General features: G+C 36.8%; 1 protein-coding gene across 1 annotated transcript in view; it reads right to left on the reverse strand.

The window, feature by feature from the left end:
• ACSS3 (acyl-CoA synthetase short chain family member 3) overlaps positions 1-26,957 on the reverse strand; it is a 180,286-nt gene that overhangs the window by 43,880 nt on the left and 109,449 nt on the right. The window contains exon 9 of the mRNA XM_003405601.4: positions 12,986-13,089. Within this exon, the coding sequence (XP_003405649.2) occupies positions 12,986-13,089 (104 nt within the window). The remainder of the gene's footprint in view (positions 1-12,985; positions 13,090-26,957) is intronic.

Raw genomic sequence — 26,957 nt, forward strand, 5'->3', positions numbered from 1 at the left:
TTCTTCATATAGTCCAGCCTTTCAGATTATTTGTTCAGCATACAGATTGAATAAGTATGGTAAAAGGGTACAACCTTGATGCACAACTTTCTTGACTTTAAAAATCATACAGTATCCATTTGTTCTGTTCAAACAACCGCCTCTTGATCTATGTACAGGTTCTTCATGGGCATGATTAAGTGTCCTGGAATTCCCATGCTTCCCAATGTTATACCCCACACAGCTGAATGCCTTTCCATAGTCAATAACAGTTGTAGGCATTCATAAATATTTAGCAATCATCACAGTAATTTTATATTACTGCTTAGAAGACTTTAAAAATAGAAATTATTTCATGATAAAGAGTAATACAAAGCTACTTAAATTGAACAGAACACTGTCTAATGAGGAAATAATGCTCACAGTATATTGTCTCAAAAAAATTGTATAAAACAGAATGTATATTATGATTTGTTTTTGTAAATAATATACGTTTGCAAAAATACAAATCTTAGCAGGATACACATCAATGAAGTTTGTTTGTTTGGTTTGTTTTTCCTGAAGGGTAAGCAAAAGGGAAAGTTATGCTGAAGGATCAAATGGCTACAACCACAACTTGAAAGGTACCCACTGTGGTGAATTAAAGAAGGCTGTAATTTTTTTGGCACTCCTGTCATCAAGAGGTGGGTGCTATTTCCCTCTCCATGAATTTTGGCATGCTTTTTTACTGCTTTTACTGATAGAAAACAATGGAAACGATTCTGTGTCAGTTTGCAGATACAAGCCTACGAATCTTGGAACACTCGTTTGGGAAGCCCTGAGCTACTATGCAAAATGGCCCACCGAGCTAGAATGCCATGTGCAGGCATTTCATTCAAGAGTCCTAGCTGAGTCCAGCCTTCCAGCCATTCCCAGGTATGAAGGTGAAGCCATCTTGGACCCTCCAGATTAGCCTATTCACCACTGAATACTGTCTGAGTTGTGTCAGTCATCAGTACGTGGAGCACAAGATTCTCTGGCTGATCTCTTCCCATATCCTTGATCTACAAAATCAGGGGATACATGTTGTTTTGAGCCTCAAAGTTCTGGAGTAGTTTGTGTATTACACAGCAATAGACAGCTGGAACACCTGCCATTTAAAATAGTATAAAATTTTTTAAAAAGAATCTCTGCAATTCTGAAAAACAATTGTGCATGCAATTACATGAAAACACTCTCCTCACCTGCACTTAAAATCAGGTTCTTCTTCCTGCCTGTATGTATAAGAATCATTTGTATCAACATTTCCAAACACAGTACAATCCCTGACACTTTGTTGTCAGGAAATGTTTGCTGACTGGTAAATACACACTTCTTACATGGTTTTAGACTCCAGGTCTCATTCATTAGATCAGAGCTCTTAAAAACTAAATAGTAATGTCATAGAATGAAATACCAAAATGAACCAGAGAGCAGGAGAAATAAAGCACTCAGGAAAGAGAAAAAAATTATGCCACTGCTGAAATTCTGTTACAATCTTTTCTAAATCCAAGAATAATGTCCAAAAGTCATTCATTCATGGTGTTCATTGAATATATTCTACTCACTGTGAAGCACATTTTTTTTTTTTTTTGGAGGAAGGGAGTATTAAGGGTGGAAAGACATGCTAACTAGAAATAGCAGCCTGTGGAAAAGTTCAGAAGTTAGAAGATCAGGGGATGTCAAGTTATACTGAGCGGAGCAAAGCCTGGCAGTGGTAGGTGGTCTAGGAGACATGATAAGAGACAAGGTGAGAGGTGAGCTGAGGCAGATCACGTAGTGTCTTCCTTGCCACGTTAAGGAATTTGGCTATTATTCCGGGAACGATGGGGAGACACAGGGGATTTTAGCAGAGGTGATTTGTCAGAATTGTATTTTCCAAAAATCTCTTTGGTTGCAACCGAACTAAGCAGAGTCTCAACCCAAAGCAGTAAGTCTATTACACGTTGGTGACGTGATAAACGTGAATGGTACAGAAAGATGAGATCGAATTTGAGTTATACTCAGAATCAAGCGTCTTGGTGATTGTGTGGATATGGGGAAAGAGCAAGAGGGAAAAGTCCAGGACAACCCCTAAGGTTTTGACTCATAATTTAAAGATAACACAGGAAGAGGAGTAGATGCATGTAGGAGTTAAGGGAAGAACAAAGGTGGCAAACTCAAAAGTCCAGCTCTGTAAATGAGAACTCCTGCTGCATCTGGCAACCTGCCATTCTGCCCCCACCGTGCTCTAGAAACACTACATGTAAGCAATATGGATTTAGATGTTGGTGGCCCATGCTGAGAGCTAAAGTCCTGGAAATAAAGCAAACCAGCAGCCTAGTGCTGCTGAGTCATATTAATCACAGCATCATGGTGGGCATACAGGCAATTTGTAAAGAGACCATCTTCTCACTGAGGAATCTATACAGTGAGCTATAAATAACTTAAATGGTGGTAGCAGAGAGAAAGCAGAAACAGTGAGATGTGCACCAGTGAAGGAGAATCAATTTAATCTCTGTGTTCACAAGATGATACAATTACAGTTTAAAATACTTAATTCAAAGCAACCTAACTTTTTGTACTGAAAGCAGACCATTAATTCAAGCCGTGAGACACTCATTCTATTCCCCTACCAGCACATCGGAGCCCTGGTAACACAGTGGTTAAGAGCTATGGCTGCTAACCAAAAGTTCGGCAGTTCGAATCCACCACCCACTCCTCGGGAACCCTATAGGGCAGTTCTACTCTGTCCTATAGGGTCGCTATGTGTTGGAATTGACTCTGTGGCAAAGGGTTTAGCTTTTGTTTCTTTTTACCAGTACATTATGAGTTCCTGAGTGGTGTAAATGTTTAAGTGCTTTACTACTAGCCAAAAGATTGGGAGTTCGAACACACCAAGAGGCACTCAGAAGACAGGGTTGGGGTCCCCAAGTGTCAGAATGGACTAAATGGCAACCAGTAACAACCAGCATACTGGCTCTAACTGTTGATGTCACAAATGGAAAACTCCATAAATAACCTGCTGTAGAATTAGATAAGAAATGCGGAATTAATAAAGGCACGAGATAAGATGGATAAAGAAACACCTTTTGGACAAAGCAGAACAATGAGAGTTATGGTTCTAATCATAATTGGCTGGTAGACTTTGGAAAACTAACCTCCCTATGATTACATTTCCTCAGGTATAAGTTGAGCTCTAACTTTCTACATTTTCCTGAATCTGGATTATCTACAGGCCAGGATGCTTGAAATGACCTTTAAGTACCTAAAGGGTTGCTTGTACTAGGAAAGGGAGAAGGAAAATAATATTTATTTAGTGTATATTATAGGCCAGGAAATCTGCTGGATTGTTTGCAGATATTTCACTTCATTTCAAGCTTTCTACAGGCCTGCGAGGCAATATTATTTTGCCCGTTTTATATACAAGGAAACACATGAGCATAAGATCAAGGACTTGCCTGTGGCTATAGAGTAAGTGGCTGAGCCAGGATTTAAAGCCAGGTCTACTAGGTTTAGCATCACTTTTCAATACCCACATTGGTTTTCCATGGAGAATAGTCACCTGCTCTTTTCCAATTTAGAACTGACAGTAAAAGAGAAACTGGAAACTCATACAGGGCTAATGGGCCCACAGCGCAGAAGTTTACAAAACTCAACACCAAAGAGGGGTAATAAAAATTCCAGACAGTACGGTTTGTGGAGGGAAGATTTAGAAACTACCTTTCTTGTGAAGGTCTGTTAAAAACATGATGTATTTTCACTTTTCTAGAGTGGATTAAATGTGATCCTTGTCAAGAGCAATAGAATTAGAACAGACACAATTTCAAAATCCAAACCAGCTTTATATTCTTAACTGATTTCCTAATTTTTTAGTCTCTTGTCAAAACATTATCACCAACACGATAATGCACATAAATAGAGATTCCGAAAAGCAATGAAACATTTCTGAGCTACTTCATGTATAGTAATCATGTTTGAAAAAAAAAATGTGAAATTCTTGCTGCATCTTTATGCTATAAAGATCAAACAATCTGATCCATCAACTCAATTTGCTTGGGGAATTCATTCTTAGCTGGATTAGCAATTTGTAAAGTTATTTACTTTCAAAAAGGAAACCCTAATCAGACCTGTCTTACACTTGATAAAAGATCATTCCTTCCACAAACCAAACCATAAGCCTCTGCTTCTCAAATAATCAGTAAAAATCACCTACTTTATGCTAATGAAGACTGCTCTAAATGAGAAAAAAAATATAGTTGCCAAGCAACAAAGATGACGTCAGGACTTTTTTTTCTCTCTCTCACCAGATGGATACTCTCACAGCCTTGCTATCTGCACACTGCTGAGATGACACTGTGTCTTCATAATTGTTTTTTTCAGTTATCACTTCTCATGATAAACTGTATAAAATGTTTTTTCTATGAATAAAGTAAAGAGATAAACTTATTTTCAAACATGAAATAAAAAAATGCATCAGATAGTAGCAATTCACTGATATTACTGAAAGATTCTTTCCATTATGCTACTTGAAAGAAGCATAGGGTATATCCTGGAAACCCAGTTAGGGACAATAGCATTGCTAGCCCAGTCCAACCCATCCCAAAATATGCATTTCAAGAGCCTAGCTCAATCCATTGTCTTTGGAAATACTGGCTTGTATTCTGAAGAAAGGCCATCACCATAGCCCAAATTTGATGACTCAGAAATTATTAAGTAAAACCCAGAGGTAGGGAATAACAAAGAGTTAAAAAGGAAAACCTAGGAAAGCAGCATTTGGTATATATGGAAATATTTTATCTGAAGTGCTACAGTTGGAGAAATATTTGCTATACTCAAACCTTAAGAAGAAGCTTGTAAATTAAAGAGACATTTCAAGGTAAAGTCACTGTCTTAGGATGGGTTCTCTAGAGAAGCAAAACCAGTAATGTGTATAAATATGTATATCCCAAAAACCCACTGTCGTCGAGTTGATTTCGACTCATAGCTACCCTATAGGACAGAGTAGAACTGCCCCATAGAGTTTCCAAGGAGCGCCTGGCAGATTTGAACTGCTGACCTCTTGATTAGCAGCCGTAGCACTTAACCACTACACCACCAGGGTTTCCAAAATATGTATATAGAGAGATTTATATCAAAGAAACAACTCATGCGATTGTAGAGGTTGGAATGTCCCAAGTCCATGGATCAGGATAGAGACTTCTCCCAATTCATGCAGCCACAGAAACTGGCAAACCCAAGATTGGCAGGTCAGAGAACAGAGCTCCCACTCACAGACTGTGAAGGTCAACAAATCCCAAGATTGGCAAGCAAGGCTGAAAGGTTTCTCCTGATTCACGTAGCTGTAGGGGCTGGCAAACCCAAGATCGACAGGTCAGGGAGAAGGACTCTTGCTGGAAGACTATGAAGATTAATGGATCCTAAGATTGACAGGTATGCTGCTAGCTCAAGAACTGGAGGTCAGAGGACAAGAGAAAGCTGCTGGATCCAGAACAAACCAAAAGCCTCAGCAAGGTGAACAGGAAGGAACAAGACACCAGGGGGCAGAGAGACAAAGGCTGAGGGGGCCTTGAGTCACCACAGGCCCCGCTCCCACCACTACCACTCAGCAGATTCCATCATGGGGGTGATCAGATATTAAATTTCAACAGGGAAGTGATCACAACATTATACAACTGCCAAAACACTGATAATCATGGCCCAGCCAAGTTGACACACAATCATAACCATCACAGTGCACTCCTTGTCAACTTGGCACCTGTACATATCTCCCCAAACCATACATAATCTCTGAATAAAGACAATTACAAAGTCATACTTGTGCCTAACATGATACAACTAACACATGTACAACCAAAAACACTCTAGCCATATTTACATCTTATATTTTGTAAATGAAGAACAGAAAACTATCTGATGCACACATACAAAACAGGAATACTCATAACAATTATAGTGCTCATCTCTGGAACTGGTCATGTGGCCATAACTGGTATTTAGAATTACCTTCTTCCACCACCCATTCGGTATTCCCTTTGCCCTCAGCAAGCACCTCAGCTGGTCGTGGTTCTTTGCCTGGTGGGGCGACCCAAACCTTCATTCCTGAAGGGTCTGAGCCATTAGTGGTCATGTCAGAATTGGGTTGCTGTAGTTTTTCCACTGACTTTAATCACAGGAGATGGTAGTACTAAGAGACGCCCTAAGGGATCTCCTGCATTCCAGAGATACTCTTCTTTACCTCCATTATGTAACATCAATTCAATTTCCTCTTGGTAATCAGGATCGATCACACCAGCCAGTATGGTAGCTCCCTTCTTTGTCTGTTGATTCAGAGGCATAAGAAGCCCAAAGTGGCCAGGTGGCATTCTTAGCTTCCAGTTCAGTGGAATTAGTGATGTGTCTCCAGGTGGGAACATTCCTCCCTTGGGAACTAAGACCTCTAGAACTGCAGAGCATAAGGTCTTGGGGACAGGAAGCAAAAATCTTGCAAGTGGATCACTAGGGGTAATAGTGAGTGGTGCCACTCCCATTTCCACTCCTTGATTCCTGGACCCATGCATCCTGGCTATGGGAGAAATAGCACCACATATTGGGCAGTAGTTTAAGCCATATACAATCACCTGGAGAACAATGCCCCAACCCTGCAAGGTATTGCCACCTAGCTGGTGGCGTAATTGTGTCTTTAGGAGGCCATTCCATCTTTCTCTCAAGCCAGCTGCTTCAGGATGATGGGAAACATGGTAAGACCAGTGGATTCCATGAGCATGGGCCCACTGCCGCACTTCATTTGATGTGAAGTGAGTCCCTTGATCAGAGGCAATGATGTGTGGGAAAGCAAGACGGTGGATGAGGGATTCTATAAGTACACGGATAGTAGTTTTGGCAGAATCATGGCATGCAGAGAAGGCAAATCCACATACAGAGTAAGTGTCTATTCCATTAAGGACAAAATGCTGCCCTCTCCACGATGGAAGTGGTCCAGTGTAATCAACTTGCCACCAGGTTGCTGGCTGATCACCTCGAGGGATGGTGCACCACTTTCACTACCAAATTCTGTCTTAGTCATCAGGGCTGCTATAACAGAAATACCGCAAGTGGACGGCTTTAACAAAGAGAAATTTATTTTCTCACAGTCTGGTAGGCTAGAAGTCCAAATTCAAGCATCAGCTTTCTCTCTCTGTCAGCTCTGGAGGAAGGTCCTTCTCATCAGTCTTCCCCTGGTCTAGGAGATTCTCTGCACATGAACCCCAGGTCCAAAGGATGTGCTCTCATTCTGGCATTGCATTCTTGGTGATATGAAGTCCCCATTCTCCTTGCCTCCCTTTCCTTTTATCTCTTGTAAGAGAAAAGCTGGTACAGGCCACAATCCAGGGAAACTCCCTTTACATTGGATTAGGGATGTGACCTTAGTAAGGGTGTTACAATTCCACCCTAATCGTCTTTAACATAAAATTATAATCACAAAATGGAGGACAACCACACAATACTGGGAATCATGGCCTAACCAAGTTGACCCATATTTTGGGGGGACAAAGTTCAACCCATGACAGGTGCCTAGAAGGTACTTTCTTCATTGCCATGTCACCCATATACAGCCACTTATGCCTTATCCCTAAGTTATTCTGCAGTAAAATACACAAAGATTTTGCATTCATCACAAGATAAGTAGCTTTAAGTTGGAAGAAAGTTATACATCTAGCATATAGTTGTAACTTTTTTTTTAAGGGGGGGATTAAAGTAACAAGAATCATAAAGCCTCCACTGTTGAATTCCAGAGATGAAGAAAATTCCCGGGTGCAGACTAAAATTGGAGACTTACAGATTGAAATCTCTCTGCTATATCAATTCTAATACATGAAAGTGGAACATCTGAGACTACAAAAGTAAAAAAGGAAAAGGATGATCCAGAATAGAAGTGGCTTAGACGCTACCTTACTTGTCAAATCCTCAAATCATGACTGTTTCATACTTGAAACAGGACCTTAGTTGTGTCTGTGTATCTAGACTCTGTACCTTCTGATGGAAGCCATACAGATTAAGTCCTGCCAGCATTCTGTTCATCTATACACGTCATCAGGCTATTCCTTATAAATGCCATTGTGCAACTTGAGTAATCTAATCCTAGGGAGGTATTCTGAAGTAAGAAGAGGAAGTAACAGTAAATGCTAGGAACAGAGGGCATCTGGGAAAATATAGCAAAGTAAGATAACTGTACATAAACATCAGTAGGAAGAACGGGTCTAGTGTACAGAGTTATAGAGCACTATTCTAGCAGTGTTTCCTTCTGTTGTACACAGGGTCGCCAGGAGTTAGAATCAACTCAATGGCACCTAACAACACCATTCTAGCTTTGGCAGTCCCCGTGGCACAGTTAGCTCAGCCGCTAACCAAAAGGTCAGTAGTTCGAATTCCCCAGCTGCTCCTTGGAAACCCTATAGGGTAGTTCTACTTTGTCCCACAGGTTTGCTATGAGTTGGGATGGACACCAGGGCAGTGTGTTTGGTTTTGGTTTACCTAGGTTGGCATCCATTGTCTTTAACTGATAGTGAACTAGTAAAGTGTTTCTTCTTGGAAATAAATAATATTAAAATTTGAGATGCCAAGGTGTTTTGTGACAATCGTTTCTAAACCACTACCATATCTTATAGGAAATATAAAAGGAAAGAAGGCAGGAGGCAGAAAGGAGGGGGAAAGGAAGAAACCTTAAAATGAAATATGGTCTATTACATTTTAGGTTTTAATAGTTAGTCCATGAAATTAAGAATTTTTTTTTTTTTTTTTTGTACTAGTTCATTTACTCTCGAAAAAAAAATCCTTTACAGTCATCTTAAATCAGGAACAGAAAGTTCCTGCAAAGGCCACCAGCACCACACTGCTAGTTATTTATTTCCTTCTAAAATTGTATTTACTGACTCATTTCTAGAAAAGTTCTTCTTAGTACTAAAGATGATCCATAACAACACAGTGTTTTAACTGGGCACTGTACAACTGAGGTTCTGCTATTTATTTTATTTTGCACGTGAATAACCATATCTTAATGAAACATTTTATCTGTTCTCTTAATTTTCCCTTTTTAATCAGGATGATAAGACCTCTGCATCTCTATCTCTATGTAAAAAAAGAAAATGAAAAATTCGGTCAATAATCTAGATATTTTTGAGTGTCTTATGAATAAATTACAATGAAGATAACACATCTGGGTAAATACCAGTTTGGCTTATGAATCAAATAGGTACAACCCTCCTTTCTAAACTTAGCAAGATCAATTTCCTTTGTAAGAATATTAAAGGTTTACATTATTACAATCCAAATCCAGTAGCAATCCGAAGCCAAAGTAATGACAATTTTTTATTAAAATTCTTCTACTCAAAGGGTGCTGATTTGTTCTTGGATTTCCCACATATTAGCTCTCAGTCGAGAATCTTATATATTATTAAATCAGACATCAAAGGGCATTGATATTAATGGACTAAAATGGGATGTTAGTCATGAGAAATGTATTGTTGTTATTACAACTAATAACAAAAATACCATGGTAATGATATAAATGGATTGACTGTAGAGTGTCTTCTTATAACCCAAGGCAAAGGATCTAATCAATTCTTACTTATATATTTTAGCTACTTAATATACGCCTTCCCATAAAAATTTTTTTTTTTATATTCAAATTATACATCAGTTTCTAAACTGCTCGTTTGAACACATATTTTAATGTAACCAGAATGTAAATTAATAAAATATACTTTGTATGTAAGGCTCATAAAAATGCAGTATTGTAAAAAAAATCTATTTCCAAGTCAATAACAAGAAAGGGATCCTTACAGAAAACTTGAAATTTGAAATAAATGTATTCCTTTGGCCAAAATCAAGTTTTTACTTGCGTACCTCTTAGGGAAGTATACCTCAATCCATTTGATATGCAAAATATTAGGAAATTCATGACTATGCTAGAAATACCAGATTTTTTCCTTTTATACAGGTTAATAATAATCTGTAAAAGTTCTTATCTTTTTTTGCCTGGTGATTTAACATTAATTTTATATCACTGCAAATGCTGAACTTCAGTATTATTTTACAATTACTTAATTCAACATACAACCTTGAGACAATGAATCATTTGTTCCATCCAAATCAACAGATTTTAAGTAGGTTTTTTGTTAGTAGCAGATATTTGTGTCCCCTAAGATGAAATTCTTGTACAAAGTAGTTTATCTATCTGTCTGTCTGTCTACCTATCTACCTACCTATATACCTATCTGTATGTATGAATGGATTTGTGTACTTTCATTGGGCAGTGTACCAAATGCTGTAAAATTGAAGTTGGGGATATACAGAAAGAATCAGTCATTTTATTAGTAGAAATCCACTGCTTTCTGCAGTAATGAGCAGCCTTTCAAACTTGATTAAATTGACAACACACTGACATAACACAGCTATTAATTCCCTCTGAACAATACATTAAAGAAAAATAGCAAAGTCACGTGAAACTCAGTGCCCACAAGAGACCTCATATGCTTGTTCCTGAGCTTTTCTGTAAACCCAAATGCACTAACTACATACATCTGCACAGGCTCTTATATACAAAGATATGTATCAGAAAATTTAAATGAGTCATAATTTTATTTATGAATATGTTGTTTCCCCTCAACAGGCTTTGGCACAGTTACCTTTAAGGGGAAAAAAACAAAACTCTTCTGAAGACAATTGTGTAAAGTAGTTTGTATATGGGAAGCAACTCTTCCATTTGACCAGGTAAAGAAAATCACCTTAAAGGATGAGAGAAATATTTTGTCTTTATGCCCAGGAAAATAACAGTTATAACTTTCCTGGATAGTAAGGAGGGCATGAATTGTATAAACAGTCTTCTTGTAGAGGAAATAATTTCTTGTTTGTTTTCACTTATTTCTATACATAGCATTGCTCTTCCCTCAAATCCAGTCTTGTTTAAAATTGTTCCTAAACAATTACAAATCTGAATTTAGGTAGATAGGAAAATTTTCCCTTTGCAAATCAAAACAGAGAGAATAGAAAGCCTTTTTCTGATTTTCATCTTACTTAAGACATGTCTTCTCTGATCCCTCATTTTGCATTTCATATTGCAAGAGATAGAAAACATGCTTTTCCAAAGAGCAAGCTCCAAGAAGAGAATGTAAAAGGTAGAATTTCTCAAAATCGAAAAGTTCTAAAAGATCTAACTTCAGTTTAGTCACTCATTTGACCCTCTAGATCATAATCATTTTTTTAAATCAAACCTAATCCAAATTTGGTACTCTGTCCCAGCTGCTCAGAAAACAGGATAAATGAAAGCCTAATATAAAAGGGTTGATCTAATTCTGTGAACTGCAAAGGATTCAACTGAAATATGTACATTATGAATACTACATGACTCCCATAATGCATAGCTACTTTGTGTAGGTCAAAACGGAAAACAGAAAGCCCAACAAAATCCCTATATGCAGTGAGGAGGAAAACAGGTTCCAGGTGATCTGCTTACTTTCACACATACATGCACGGTCATCTCTCTAAAGAAGCAGCAGATAGTATTTTATTTTGTATTGAAAGTTATATTCTATCCACTTAATATGAAAATTTGTTTTACATGGTTTATGTTTTACTTAAAAAATATTTTAAAGTAAATAACTCTTGAAAAAATATCTTCTCTAATAATTCAAAGTTGAAATGTTTTGACCATCCAGGTCCAATTTCTGAAGTAGGTTTTGACATTATAAACAGCTGTTTGGCAGAAAACCATCAAGCAAACTCAGTACGTATTTTATTTAACACATGTTGAATGTCTACCTTAATGTAGAAGACCCAAAGAAATAGAAGATAAGGAGTCTTTAATGTAAAGAAAAAGGAAAGCCAAGATGATATATTCAAAAATAGCTAGAGAGTAACACAACTATGTGCATTTATATATGTGTGTGTGTTAACATACAGCTATACATATGTTTATACATATGTTTATGTATGTGCAGTGCATATATATACATACCCAGAAATATACAGAAAAATAAATATAAAATAATTTCTGTGAACATATGTTTCTGCATATGTGCTATGCAAATTTAGAGAACAATCGTGGATCATTACAGGATTTTGTAGTCATCAGAGAGAGCTTTCTAAAGGTGAAATAATATGAAATGAGAATTGAAGTATATAGGCTCTACAAAGGTAGAGAAGGTAAAAACAGTGACAGCCTGAAATCAGGCCAAGTACAGATTATATAGGACCCTGAATTAAATTATCCATATTTTCACAAACGTTTACTGGAAGTCTGTTATGTGCCAGGATTTGTTCTAAGTATTCATGATAGAGTGGTGAACGAAAGGGACAAAATCCCATGCCTGCTCGTGGGAGACATACATACAATAAACAAAATACATAAGCAAATAGCTTACATATATGATAATAAGTGTTTTGGAAAAAATCAATTCCTTGTCTTGAGTATTAAGCAAAGGAAATTTGACTTTATAGCACACAAGAAACAAGTCAGAGAATTTCAGAAAATCGTATGAGAGAAACAGTGCTTAACTAACAGTCTGGGAGCAGTGTGCAGAGTGCATTGGAACACAGGGAACAGAGATGAGTGATGAGGCTACTTTAAATCAGGGCAGATGATAATGCGGCTGCCACAGCTCAAAGGCAGTATGAGTGCTGAAGGTGGAATGAATCCAACAGACACTTCATAAGAAAATCTAAGATTTTGTGACTTACTGGGTATAGGAAACAGAGAAGAGGACAGTAAAATAGATCTTCAGTGCTTTATACCTAGGAACCAAGAGAATGGTGGCATCAATGTCACTTATGAAGATGTTATTAACAATAGGACAATGAAAGGATTATTTATTTATTCTGAAACCAGAACCATTTCAATTCTGAGATTGGAAGCACCCAAACACCTCATTTTGCGCCTGGTGGTCATGCATGGTTTATGATTTCCCCAATCCTGGCAGTGTATTTGAAAAGCATTTCTGCAATATTTATGTATGGACTTGAAAACTCTCACCAGTTTGCCACCAATGGTCTAGGACAGGCACTCTGAAGACCTCTTTGGACCATTCCAGGGTCTCCACATCACAGCGCTCGCCAGCTACAAATAACGTTTTGAACCTGAACATAATAGGGAGAGTAAATTCAAATTATTCTTTGAAAATAAATCTCAATAATTTTATCAGAACTTTTCAAACACTGTGGAATCTAACCATATTAATTATGTCTGAGGATAGCAGCCATATTACCCACGTATCATACCATGGAATGGTGGCAGGCATCATTTGCTTTAAACCAAAGTGTACCGAAATGCAATCACAGCATCCAAGTGAGATATTTCAAAAGTAGAATTTACAGTAGTTTCTACAGTTTCTCAATGTTGAGAAAAGCAATTGAGATTATCTTTGTAATATACGTCACATTATTACATATTTTTGTTATCTAAAAATTGAAAATAAAAAGCCTTTTCCTCCTTGACAATATCCTGGTTAATTTTAGCTCCAGATTTGGCTGCTGTACTTTACATAAGGCTATACACAAAAATACACTCACAAATATCAGCTAAGGCAAAAAAGGCCCATGAATATGATGACTTTGTTCCCTCTCCTGACTTTCCCTGGCAAGGATTACCCTGATTTCGAGCACATATTTCCCCTTTTCCCAGAGCATACGTAGGAAAGACAGCTGTTTTAAAAAATAAATGTCATTGTCACTGTGGCCTTCCAGATCAAAAAGTTTCTTATAAAAGAAGAAAATAAAAGGGTACTAAGAGATGAAAGACAATCGCCTTTAGTAGGGAGTACCATGACACAAGATGAAAAGAGGGAAATGGACTTGTGCTGACAGCATTGGGGATTAATTAGTAAATGGTTATTTCCCCTCCATTCTCAATGCCCCGTGGCCTGTCTTTCAAAAAAGGGATGTGTATATAAGGAATCAATTCATTATCATCAAAGAAAACAAAACAAAAAAATCAAACAAAGAAAAACCTGCCTAACTCATCCTAAACTTTGTGATTCAGCCATACAAAATTTTTTACCATTCCCTTAATTTACCATATCATCTCATGAAGTTCATGGAGATTCAAAGATCCCCACCTTTATGCTCTAACAGAATTCAGTTCCTATTTCTGCTGTAAACATGTACCTCATTCTGTAATTATTTGTGTGTTTTTTTGTCAATTTACTACATTGGAATAGGAACACCTTAAGAGAATTCATCTTCATGGCCTCAATACCAATCCAGTCAAAATACTTGGGACTTTTAGGCATCTTAAAGTTTCTAGAGTCTCAGAGGAAACCCTGGTGGTGTAGTGGTTAAGTGCTACGGCTGGTAACCAAAGAGTCAGCAGTTTGAATCCACCAGGCACTCCCTGGAAACTCTATGGGCCAGTTCTACTCTGTCCTACAGGGTCGCTATGAGTCAGAATTGACTCGACAGCAATGGGTTTGGTTTTTGTTGGTTAGAGTCTCAGAAAGATAAAGAGGTGGAGAGTAGGCAAAACTTAAGCCAGTTCAATTCTTCTTAAGTAAAAGAAGAAGCATGTTATCTTTCAAGAATGTGAAAATTTGTAGAAATATTGAAGACAGAAAAATTGTGGAATGCCTATTTTTGGAAATCTAAAGAACATAACATAAAAATGAAAAGTCTGAAGAGCACTTACCCAGGCTTTTAGAGGTTCTTTTGGTAAGCTAGGAAGCTAAACTTGGATAGGCCAGTTGGTAGTATAGAAAAGAAAAAAAGGAATGGCAAATCAAATACTGCAAGTGCTGATTGGGGAGTCCAGACTGTCCAAGGGCATTATTGGGGAATGGGGGCAAAGTAGGAATAACCAGAATGGAAGAAAATATCAGGAACAATACTGAGGCAAGAGACTAGAAGTCACAGAACAACAACAACAAAAAATTCAGTGAGAGTGAAGTAACTCTAGAATCTTAGTAACAGGGTATAATTGTGAAAGAGGACAATTTCAAAATCAGTAAGCTTAGAAATGTGTCTGTTCTGAGGTATGGCAGCGTTTACGATAGCTGATAGAACCTAACATTGAAAGGCACTGGTGAAAATAAGTGTGTTGAAAGAAGGATCATCCTTAAGACAATAAAAATCACTCAAAGATTGTGGCAGTCAAGAGTAGAGAGGAAATTGGTGAACAGTAGGCTCAAGTTACTGAAAGCAGCTCTGAAAAGGAAAGAGAGAAGGTGTTACAAATAGATGGCATACTCTTCGGAAGATGGGCTATTCGACTGCACAGGATTATCAAGTTTTTTAATGTTATCAACCTTTAGCATTCTCAACTTTTATAGATAATTATGCCACCAAAAGTTTGACCTCAATAGTGTAGTACAAAAAAAAAAAATGTTTTCTTGTAAAAACTCAATAGGAAAAAATAGAGTTAAATTATTTAACTGAAATTCTTGGATGCAAAACAAGCTATGTGTTAATTAATTCCCAAGTATAAATAAATCACTTCTAAATAATGTCTACAATTGAAGTGTTAACACTTGAAATTGTTCATAGCTGTTTGCATCTATGGATGAGGCTACTTATACCTAGGGTCTCAAATATCTGTGAAACACTCATTGTTGTGTTACTGCTCACTGGTTTTTTTTTGTTTGTTTTTGAGAAAAAGCATCACCATCTGCTAATATAATGATAGAGAATAAAACTTTTATCACAATATCTTTTTTTTTCAATTATGCAGTTGGATCCATGAGGATTAGTTAGACCAGTATTGTCTAATTTAAATATAATGTGAGCCACACATGGAATATATGTAGTTTAAAAATATTTGGTACACCAATGTTCGTTGTAGCCCTTTTCACAATAGTCAGAAAGGTGGAAACAAATGAAATGTTCATAACCAGATGAATGGATGAACAAAATGTGGTATCTACACACAATGGAATACTACTCAGCCATAAAGAGAAGTGAAGTTCTGAGGCATGCCACAACATGGATGAACCTCGAAAGCAACAACAAATATTGTATGATCCAATTTATATGAATGAAATAAGCAAATGTATAAAAACCAAAGATGATTAGTGGTTATGAGAGGTGGGAAAACTAAGGAGGTGGAAATGGGGAATTTTTGCTTTGGGATGTTGAGTTTATGCTAATGATGGTGGAATGGCTTGGAAAATGATGGTACAACTTGAAGAATGTAATCAATCTTCCTAACTTGTACATGTAGAAATTGTTGATATGGAATAATTTAAATTAGTTTTAGTAATATATTTTGTTAAACCAAATATACCCAAAAATAGTGTAATTTTAACATGTAATCAATATAAAATTGTTAATGAGATTTTTTATATTCTTTTTTTTTTTTTTTTTAACTAAGTAGTAGCTTGGATACACCACATTTCAAGTGCTCAGAACCCACATGTGGCTAATGATTAGCATACTGGGCAATGCAGAGGCAGAAGATGACTTTCTGAAGGAACAGCAGGATTCTTACACTGGCGTGGGTGAACAAAAATTTTTATTTATTACCTCATACACAATTCCTCACCAAAAAGTTATGTCAATAATTTCTTTTAATCTGGGTCAGTGTATGTTCATGTGCAGCACACGGATGCCATTATGTGCAGCTAAGAATATTTATTATTTAATTTTTCTATAAATAGTGGTTACACACGAACCACTAAGGCCAAAGAAGAAGTAATTGAAGATATTTTCCAACTTCTGCAGTTTGAAATTCATCAAATATGCAATCAAGATGAATTGATAACCACCGGTGATTCTTGGTAAATGTGAAAATGGGAAACAAAGAATAATCACTAGTAGGAAAATATGGCCTTGGTGATAGAAATGACACTGGAGATCTCATGACAGAATTTTGAAAGATCAACAATCAAAAAAACATTGTAAATACCTTTTTCAACAATATGAATAGCAACTATACACAGGGACCTTACCAGGTAGAATACACATTGACTACATCTGTGGAAAGAGGCCATGGAGAAGGTCGATATCATAAGTCAGAACAAGCCCAGGGGATGACTACAGAACAAACAATTGCTCATACGCAAGTTCAAGCTGAAGCTGATAAACATTAAAACAAGTCCATGAAAGCCAAAGCATGATCTTGAGTATATTCCACCTAAATTTAGAGATTATCTGAAGAATGATTTGACACACTGAACACTAATGACCCATAAATTGTGGAATGATATCAGGGAAATCATACATGAAGAAAGAAAAAGGTTATCAAAAAGAAAGAAAAAACAAAAATGGATGTCAGAAGAGACTCTGAAACTTGCTCTTGAACATAAAGTAGTTAAAGCAAGAGCAGGAATCAATGAAATAAAACAGCTGATGATTTCAAAGTGCAACCTGAGAAGACAAAGTAAGGTAGTATAATGAAACATACAAAGACCTGGAGTTAGAAAACCAAAAGGAAAGAACACGCTTGGCATTTTTCAAGCTGAAAGAACTGAAGAAAAAATTCAAGCATCGAGGTGCAATATTAAAGGATTCTGTGGGGAAAATATTAAACGACTCAGGAAGCATCAAAAGAAGATAGAAGGAATACACAGAGTCACTATACCAAAAAGAATTGGTCGATGTTCGACCATTTCAGAAGGTACCATATGAGCAGGAACCAATGGTGCTGAAGGAAGAAGTTCTGCACTGAAGGCACTGGCGAAAAATAAGCCTTCGGGAACTGATGGAATAACGATTGCGATGTTTCAACAAAGGGATGCAATGCTGTAAGCGCTCACCCATTTATGCCAGCAAATTTGGAAGACAGCTACATGGCAGATGACACAACCTTCCTTGCTGGGAGTGAAGGGGACTTGAAGTACTTACTGATGAAGATCAAAATCCCTCTTGATAACAATCTTTGCTATGTTTGAGCCCATTGTTGCAGCCAATGCATCAATACATCTCGTTGAGGGTCTTCCTCTTTTTCTTTGATCCTCTACATTACCAAGCATGATATCATTCTCCAGGGACTGGTCCCTCCTGATAACATAACTGAAGTACATGACATAAAAAGTCTTGCAATTCTTGCTTCTAGGGAGCATTCTGGCTATACTTCTTCCAAGGCAGATTTGTTAATTCTTCCGGCAGTCCATGGTATATTTGATATTCCTCACCAACAACATAATTCAAATGCATCAATTCTTCTTAGGTATTCATGATTCATCGTCCGGCTTTCATATGCATATGAGGGGACTGAAAACACCATGGCTTGGGTCAGGTGCACCTTAGTCCTCAAAGTGACATCTTTGTTCTTTTTAACACTTATTTGCCCAAGGTAGTTGTCCTTTGATTTCTTGACTGCTACTTCCATGGGCACTGATTGTAGATCCAAGTAAAGTGAAATCCTTGACAACTTTAATCTTTTCTCCATTTATCATGATGTTGCTTATTGGCCCAGTTGTGAGGATTTTTGTCTGCTTTATGTTGAGGGTAATGCATACTGAAGGCTGTGGTTTTCGATCTTCATTAGTAAGTACTTCAAGTCATCTTTGTTTTCAGCAAGCAAGGCTGTGTCATCTGCAGGTTGTTGAAGTCTTCCTGCAATACTGATGCCATGCTCTTCCTCATGTAGTCCAGCTTCTCCTACTATTTGCCCAGCATACAGATTGAATAAATATGGTGAAAGAATATAAACCTGATGCACTTTTCCTGATTTTAAACCATGCAGGATCCTCTTGTTCTATTCGAACAATGCCTCTTAGCCTATGTACAGGCTCCCTATGCGCAAAATTAAGTGTTCTTGAATTCACATTCTCCAAGTTATCCATAATTTATTATGATCCACACAGTCAAATGTCCTTGCACAGTCAATAAAACACAAGTAAACATCTCTCTAGTACTCTCTGCTTTCAGCCAAGATCCATCTGACATTAGCAATGATATCCCTCATTCCACTTACTCTTCTGAATCTGGCTTGAATTTCTGGCACTTCCCTGTCGAGGTACTGCTGCAGCTGCTTTTGAATGATCTTTAGAAAATTTTACTTGCATGCAATATTAATCATATTGTTTGATAATTTCCACATTCTTTTGGATCACATTTCTTTAAAATGGACACAAATATGGATCTCTTCCAGTCGGTGGGCTAGATTGCTACCTTCCAAATTTCTTGGCATAGATAAGTGAGCTCTTCCAGCATTGCATCCCTTTGTTGAAACATCTCAATTGGTAATCTTTCAACTCCTGGAGCCTAAGACTTCCTCCTTCAATATCCTTCGTTCTTGATCACATGCTACCTCCTGAAATGGTTAAAAGTGGAACAATTCCTTTTTGTATAGTGAATTTGTGATTCCATCTTACATCTTTTTTTTATGCTTCTTGTGTCATTAAGTATTTTTCCCCATTTGTCTGTTGTTGTTAGGTCCCATCAAGTCAGTTCGATCTTATAGCAACTCTATGCACAACAGAACAAAACACTGCCCGGTTCTGCATCATCCTCACAATCATTGTTATGCTTCAGCCCATTGTTGCAGCCACTGTGTTAGTCCATCTTGTTGAGGGTCTTCCTCTTTTTCTCTACTTTACCAAGCATGATGTCCTTCTCCAAGGACTGGACCCTCCTTATAAAATATCGAAAATATGTGAGGTGAAGTCCTGCCATCCTTGCTTCTAAGGAGCATTCTGGCTGTACTTCCTCTAAGACAGATTTGTTCTTTCTTTTGGCAGTCTATGGTATATTCAATTTTCTTCTCCATTTTGCCTATAATAGAATCCTTCAATATTGCAACTCAAGGCTTGAATTTTTTCTTCAGTTCTTTCTGCCAAACATGTTCTTCCCTTTTGGTTTTCTAACTCCATGTTTTTACACATGTCATTATAAAACTTTGTCTTCTTGAGCTGCTCATTGAAATCTGGTCAGCTCCTTTACTTCATCATTTTTTTTTTTTTCTATTTGCTTTAGCCTTTCTATGTCGAGATCAAGTTTCAGAGTCTCTTCTGACAACCATTTTGTTCTTTTTTGTCTTTTTAATGACCTTTTGCTTTCTATGAAGAAACATACATGAGTATGATGTCCTCCCATAACTCCTCTGGTCTTCAGTCATTAGCGTTCAATGCATCAGATGTATTTTTGAGATGTACTCTAAATTCAGATGGGATATACTCAAGGTTTTACTTTGGCTCTCATGGACTTTTAATTTTCTTCAGTTTCAACTTGAACTCGCATATGAGCAATTGATAGTCTGTTCGCAGTTGGCCCCTGAGCTTGTTCTGACTGATAATACTGAATTTCTCCATAGTCTATTTCCACATACGTAGTTGATTTGATTCCTGTGTATTCTATCTGGCCAGGTCCACATGTATAGTTGTCATTTATGTTGTCAAAAAAGTTGTTTTCAATGAATAAGTTGTTGGTCTTGCAAATTTCTATAATGTAATCCCTGGCATCATGACTGTCACCAAGGCCATATTTTTCAAATACTGATCCTTCTTTTTTGCTTTCAACTTTCCCGTTCCAATAACCAGGAATTATCAATATATCTTGATTGCATGTTTGATCAATTTCAGACTGCAGAAGTTGATAAAAAAAATCTTCAATTTCCTCATCTTTGGTGCTAGTGGTTGGTGCGTAAATTAACTTATTAACTGGTCTTCCTTGTAGGCATATGTATATTATCCTATCACTGACAGCATTGTATTTCAGGATAGACCTTGAAATGTTCTTTTTAATGATGAATGTGACACCGTTCCTCTTCAATTTGTCATTCCTGGCATAGTGGGCCATAGGATTGTCTGATTCAAAATGGCCAATATCAGTTCATTTCAGCTAGCTAATCCCTAGGATATCAATGTTTATGCATTCCATTTCATTTTTGATGACTTTCAACTTTCATAGAGTCATACTTCATACATTCCACATTCTGATTTTTAATGAATGTTTGCAGCTATTTCTTCTCATTTTGAGTTGTGCCACATCAGCAAATGAAGGTCCCAAAAGCTTGGCTCCATCCATTTCATTAAGGTCAAATCTACTTTGAGAAGGCGGCTCTTCCCCAGTCGTATTTTAAGTGTCTTTCAACCTGAGGTGCTCATCTTCTGCCATTATATAAGAAAATGTTCCAATGCTATTCCTAAGGTTTCACTGGCCATTTTTTTTAGAAGTAGATCTCAACTCCTTCTTCCTAGTCTTTTTCTGGAAGCTGTGCTGAAATCTGTCCACCATGGGTGATCCTGTTCGTATTTGAAATACTGGTGACATAATTTCCAGCATCATAGCAACACACAAGCCACCACAGTATGACAAACTGACAGATGAGTGGTGACTAGAAACTATATATTCATTTTTCTATTAAAACTCCTCCAAAAAACTGCCCAAAAGTTTTTGTTATTTTCTTCAGTTACAGACTGCAAATTGTTTAATATTAATGAACTAAACATAAATATAAGTAAGATTTAGGAATAAGAAGTGACTAATGAAATTATTTAAAATCATGTAAGAAACATTTTAATCAATCAGTAAACTCTGTTTCCTCATGGTAGAATATGCCTTATGATTTGATATTTTCATAGCCATGATGATTACTGGGAAACCCTAGTGGCGTACTGGTTAAGAGCTTCGGCTGCTAAGCAAAAGGTGGGCAGTTCAAATACACCAGGCAGTCCGTGGAAACCCTATGGGGGAGTTCTACTCTGTCCCATAGGGTCGCTGAGTTGGAATTGACTTTACAGCAATAGGTTTGGTTTTGATGATTACTTAAAAGAAATTTTAGTATAAGTTCTATAATTTAAAGATATGTTAGGTATGATTTGGCTTTCTTATTTTTTAAATGAAGTTTAGTGGCTTTCAAAAAAAGGAAAGTAACATTTTCAACAGTTAATTTTCTCTTAATGACACTGTCATTACTTTATTAAACAAAAGGATAAATGTTTCAAGCTGAAAAATTCAAAAATACCTATTTGTTTAAAAATATGTTTTATAAAAGTTACAATTAGCCATTTTTGTACTATAATTTGAGTTTTCTGGAAGGGAAATTTATCTAGGTTAACTACATATGTCCCAGACTTGCATTGTAGAATATGGTAACTACTACCCACATGTGGCTATTTAAAGTAGTTAAAACTTAAAAAGTTAGAAATTCAGTTTCTCAGTAGCACTACCTCTATGTAAAAAGTTCAGTAGTCACATGTGGCTCATAGCTATCATATCGTAGAGCTCAGTTCTATTAGAAAATGTTATCCTAAATATTATTGTTTTTGTTAGCTGCTGAGTAGGATACAACTTGTGGCAACCCTATGTACAACAAAATGAAATGTTGCCTCATCTTGTCCTGTCTCAGAACCATTGGCATGTTGGGGTCCGTTGTTACAGCCACTGTGCATTTTCAGTGTCTTCCAAACTTGGGGGCTCGTCTTCAAGCACTACATCAAACAATAATCTGTTGTGATCCACAAGTTTTCAATGGCTAATATTTGGAAGCAGATCACCAGGCCTTTCTCCATAGTCTGTCTTGCACTGGAAGCTCTGTTGACACCTGTCCACCGTAGATGACCCTGTTGGTGTTTGAATACCAGTGGCATAGCTTCCAGCATCATAGAAACATGCAAGCCATCACAGTACAGCAAACAGACAGACAGGAGGTAGAGATTATTAGTAAGAATAATTAAATGTATGGGTAATGCTCTGATGACAGTAACACACATGGAAAGACCAATCTGCTCCCAAATCTATAAAACTAAAACCATAAACAAAATGACGACATACAATATTCAGAGTAGAAAAAATAGAGGAGCAGTGGTGATTAATAGGAATGACACCTATACACCTTTCCCAAATTTTACATAAAATTAGAAACAACTCAAGACTCAAATGAAGCTGAAAACTAAGCAAAAGAGAAACAGAAAAATATTAACGTTGGCCAATTAATTTTAATGCAAAATAAGAAGTAAGCTACATGGAAATGGATAAAAAGTTGCAAACAAATTCTGATGAAGAATATTCTGGCAATAAAGTAGGAGGAGAACAAAATTAAAATGAGCATTTCTTTCAAGTTTCATAAACTACCAAACAAGCAAAAATTACTCTTCACTTCTAACAGTGTTTAAATAAAAATAGATTATTTCAGTGACGCCTCATCAACTTGTAGTTCACATGAAAGACCATCTTTATTTTGCCATCAATGTTCTTGTGGTTATAACTACCTTTCCTTCATTGTATTGTCTTTTATTTGCTCCCTACTAGAACTCATTTTTTAAATGTAAAGAAACTAGATATTCTTATTATCAGACATAGACTTTAAAATGACTGTGATGAGTATGTTCATGAAATACAAGAAGAATCTTAGCAGAGAACTAGAAATTATTACAAAGGATGAAATACAAATCCTTGAACTAAGAAAAAACAAAAAACTCAATGAAAGGTTACATACAACTGACAAAAGGATTTGAAAACCAAACTATAGTTTAGAAGAAAATAATCAATCTGAAATTCAAATGATAAAAGGAGAAAACACAAAACAGAGCAAAAGAGCTATAGGTGATATGGTAAAAAATAATAATAATAAAATAACATATGGCTGTTACAGTGGCAAAGCCTAAGAAGCAAAAATAAGGTGGAAGTAATATTTATAGATACAATTTTTGAAAACTAATTAAAGACATCAAAACACAAATTTAAGAAGCAGTATGAACCACAAGAAATTGAATCCATAATTTAAAACCTTCCCACAATGAAAACCTAGGGCCCAGATGGATTCATCTGCGACTACCTTAAAACTTTTTTTTTTTTTAAATAAAATCAATCTTACACAAACTTTTCCAGATAATATTGGGGGAGCGATGCGGGTAGGACACTCTTTAGATCATTTTGAGTCCAAAATAACCTTGAAACCAAAACCAAAATAGTACAAGGAAGGAAAATTAGAGGCCAATGTCAGTCATGAATGTAAATTAAAAACTATTTAATTTACATTCAAGAGAACAGAGGAGCTCTGTAACTTTATTAAGGTTAATTTTTTTTTTTTTATTGAAGTTACAAACTAATAAATGGGAGATTTTAATCTGGTGAGTCTAACTTCAGAGTGAGAATTTAACTACCCCACCTCATTACCTAGTCCCACCTTTTCCCAGGAGTAACTTTGTAACCCTAGGAATGCCATTTCACTTCTCTGTGACAAAGTTTTCTCATCTGTAAAATAAGAGAATTTCAGTAGATAACTTCTAAGCTACTTTTTCAGATTCTACAGAGCAATATCATTAATATCACATGCAAGTAAAATTTTGCTGAAGATCATTCAAAAACCGCTGCAGCAGTATTTCAACAGGGAACTGCCAGAAATTCAGGATGGTTTCAGAAGAGGACGTAGAACCAGGGATGTCATTGCTGATGTCAGATGGATCCTGGCTGAAAGCAGAGAATACCAAAACGATGTTTACCTGCATTTTATTGACTATGCAAAGGCATTCGACTGTGAGGATCCTAACAAATTATGGATAACATGGCGAAGAATGGGAATTTCAGAACACTTAATTGTGCTCATGAGGAACCTTTACATAGATCAAGAGGCAGTTGTTCGGACAGAACAAGGGGATACTGATTGGTTTGAAGTCAGAAAAGGTGTGTGCCAAGGTTGTATTCTTTCACCACACCTATTCAATCTGTATGCTGAGCAAATAATCCAAGAAGCTGGACTATATGAAGAAGAACAGGGCATCAGGACCGGGTGAAAGGCTCATAAAAAACCTGTGTTATGCAGAGTGACACAACCTTGCTTGCTGAAAGTGAAGAGGACTTGAAGCACTTACTAATGAAGATCAAAGACCACAGCCTTCAGTATATACTGCACCTCAGCATAAAGAACACAAAAATCCTCACAACTGGACCAGTGAGCAACATCATGATAAACGGAGAAAAGATAGAAGTTGTCAAGGATTTCATTTTACTTGGATCCACAATCAACAGCCATGGAAGCAGCAGTCAAGAAATCAAAAGACGCATTGCATTGGGCAAATCTGCTGCAAAGGACCTCTTTAAAGTTTTGAAGAGCAAAGATGTCACCTTGAAGACTAAGGTGCACCTGACCCAAGCCATGGTATTTTCTCACATGATATGCATGTGAAAGCTGGACAATGAATAAGGAAGACCGAAGAAGAATTGATGCCTGTGAATTGTGCTGTTGGCGAAGTATATTGAATATACCACGGACTGCCAGAAGAACAAATAAATCTGTCTTGGAAGAAATACAACCAGAATGTTCCTTAGAAGTAAGGATGCATGCATACTTTGGACATGTTGTCAGGAGGGATCAGTCTCTGGAGAAGGACATCATTCTTGGCAAAGTACAGGCTCAGCAGAAAAGAGGAAGACCCTCAATGAGGTGGGTTGACACAGTGGCTGCAACAATGGGCTCAAGCATAACAACGATTATAAGGATGGCTCAGGACCAGGCAGTGTTTCGTTCTGTTGTGCATAGGGTCTCTATGAGTCGGAACTGACTCAAGGACACCTAACAACAACAACAGTCCTCTAAAGTACTATCTTATCCTCTAGAGGACTATCTTAAAAGGAGTTTGGAGTTCTATTTAGTTACCTATTTTGGAGTATTCTCTTAAATTTGTTTTGAAAACTGATTCTGCAAATATCCAACTTTATCCTAAAACAATTTTTAATAAGATGTATAATTAACACATTTTTAAAAGGTTCATCATCTAAAATGTTCTACAAAAGAATAATAGAGACACAAAGTCTGGGAATAAACCATAAGCCAGCAATTGTAATATCTAGTGAATTTCAACTTGGGAAATCAATGCAAAATATACATGAATTTAAAGGTATAGGTGTATGAGGAAACTTGAATTCTGGTCTATATTCTTTCTTTAGCCCAATGTATTATCTTGATAAAGTTATTCAAATTGTTTGGATTTCCTTGTTTGGACTCCTGGTGGCACAGTGGTTAAGAGTTTGGCTGCTAACCAAAAGTTCAGCAATTTGAATCCACCAGCCAATCCTTGTAAACCCTATAGGACAGTTCTACTCTGTCCAGTAGGGTCGCTATGAGTCGGAATCGACTCGATGGCAACGAGTTTGGTTTTTGGCTTTAGTTTCCTTTTTCATAAGACAGTTTGATTTTTGAGGTCACTTGTGCTCCTGACATTATCTTAGTTCACAAGGTAAATTCTATTAAAAGAGTTCATTAACGGTATTATTTGAATAAACAAAAAACATGAAAAGCTGCTTTTATTCCATAAATGACAAAATACTTGGGTCAAGACTCAGCTTCCTAATTTACCTATTACAGGAAAAGTACAAGTTCAATGAACCCTATTCCGATTGCCTGAGTTAGCTTATTTTGAAAGAGTTACTTAAATTGATCCTAAGTTTACTATTTTATAAAATAAGAATAATTACAATTCCTACCTTATAGGATTGTTGTGATGACTAATGGATATAATAAATTTGAATTGTTGAGAAGAGTGCCTGGCACATAGTAGATGATCAGTAAGTGTTTGCATTTTTTAATTGTAATAATTTGAAGAGGCTGAGGGTGTTTGTAGAATCTATATTCTTAAATATCTGTAAGAACCAGATATGCATATCATCGTGAATAACTTTGTTATTCATGATGCCTAGAGACGAGAGTCATGATCAAGTAGAATTTTCTGCAATTTCTCTTCATAGTTCATGTCTACATATACTTGTTTGAAAAGAGTAATGATTTAGTAGGCATTCAGTATTGTTTCATGCTTTGTACACTAGGTGAACAAGAAATAGTTTCTGCCTGCACAGCAGAGGATAGCATTAAAACTCCTGTACAAATGGGAAGAGAAAATGATGCAGCAAAAGCAAGACCTTAGCTTGCCGGTCACACAACTTCATACCCTGCAATCAGGGTGCATTTATCAGTTAAGAGATACTGCAAAGAACTATATGCACTGTTTCTTCAAAACTCTTGGAACTGTCTTAAAGCACAAAGATCGTTCATATTCAAAGAAGGTTTTACTCAAATTTATTTTTTTATCCTTTAGGAAACCCTGGTGGCATACTGGTTAATTGCTACAGCTGCTAAT

Source organism: Loxodonta africana, chromosome 4 (genome assembly GCF_030014295.1).
Source record: "Loxodonta africana isolate mLoxAfr1 chromosome 4, mLoxAfr1.hap2, whole genome shotgun sequence".
NCBI classification, from domain to species: Eukaryota; Metazoa; Chordata; class Mammalia; order Proboscidea; family Elephantidae; genus Loxodonta; species Loxodonta africana.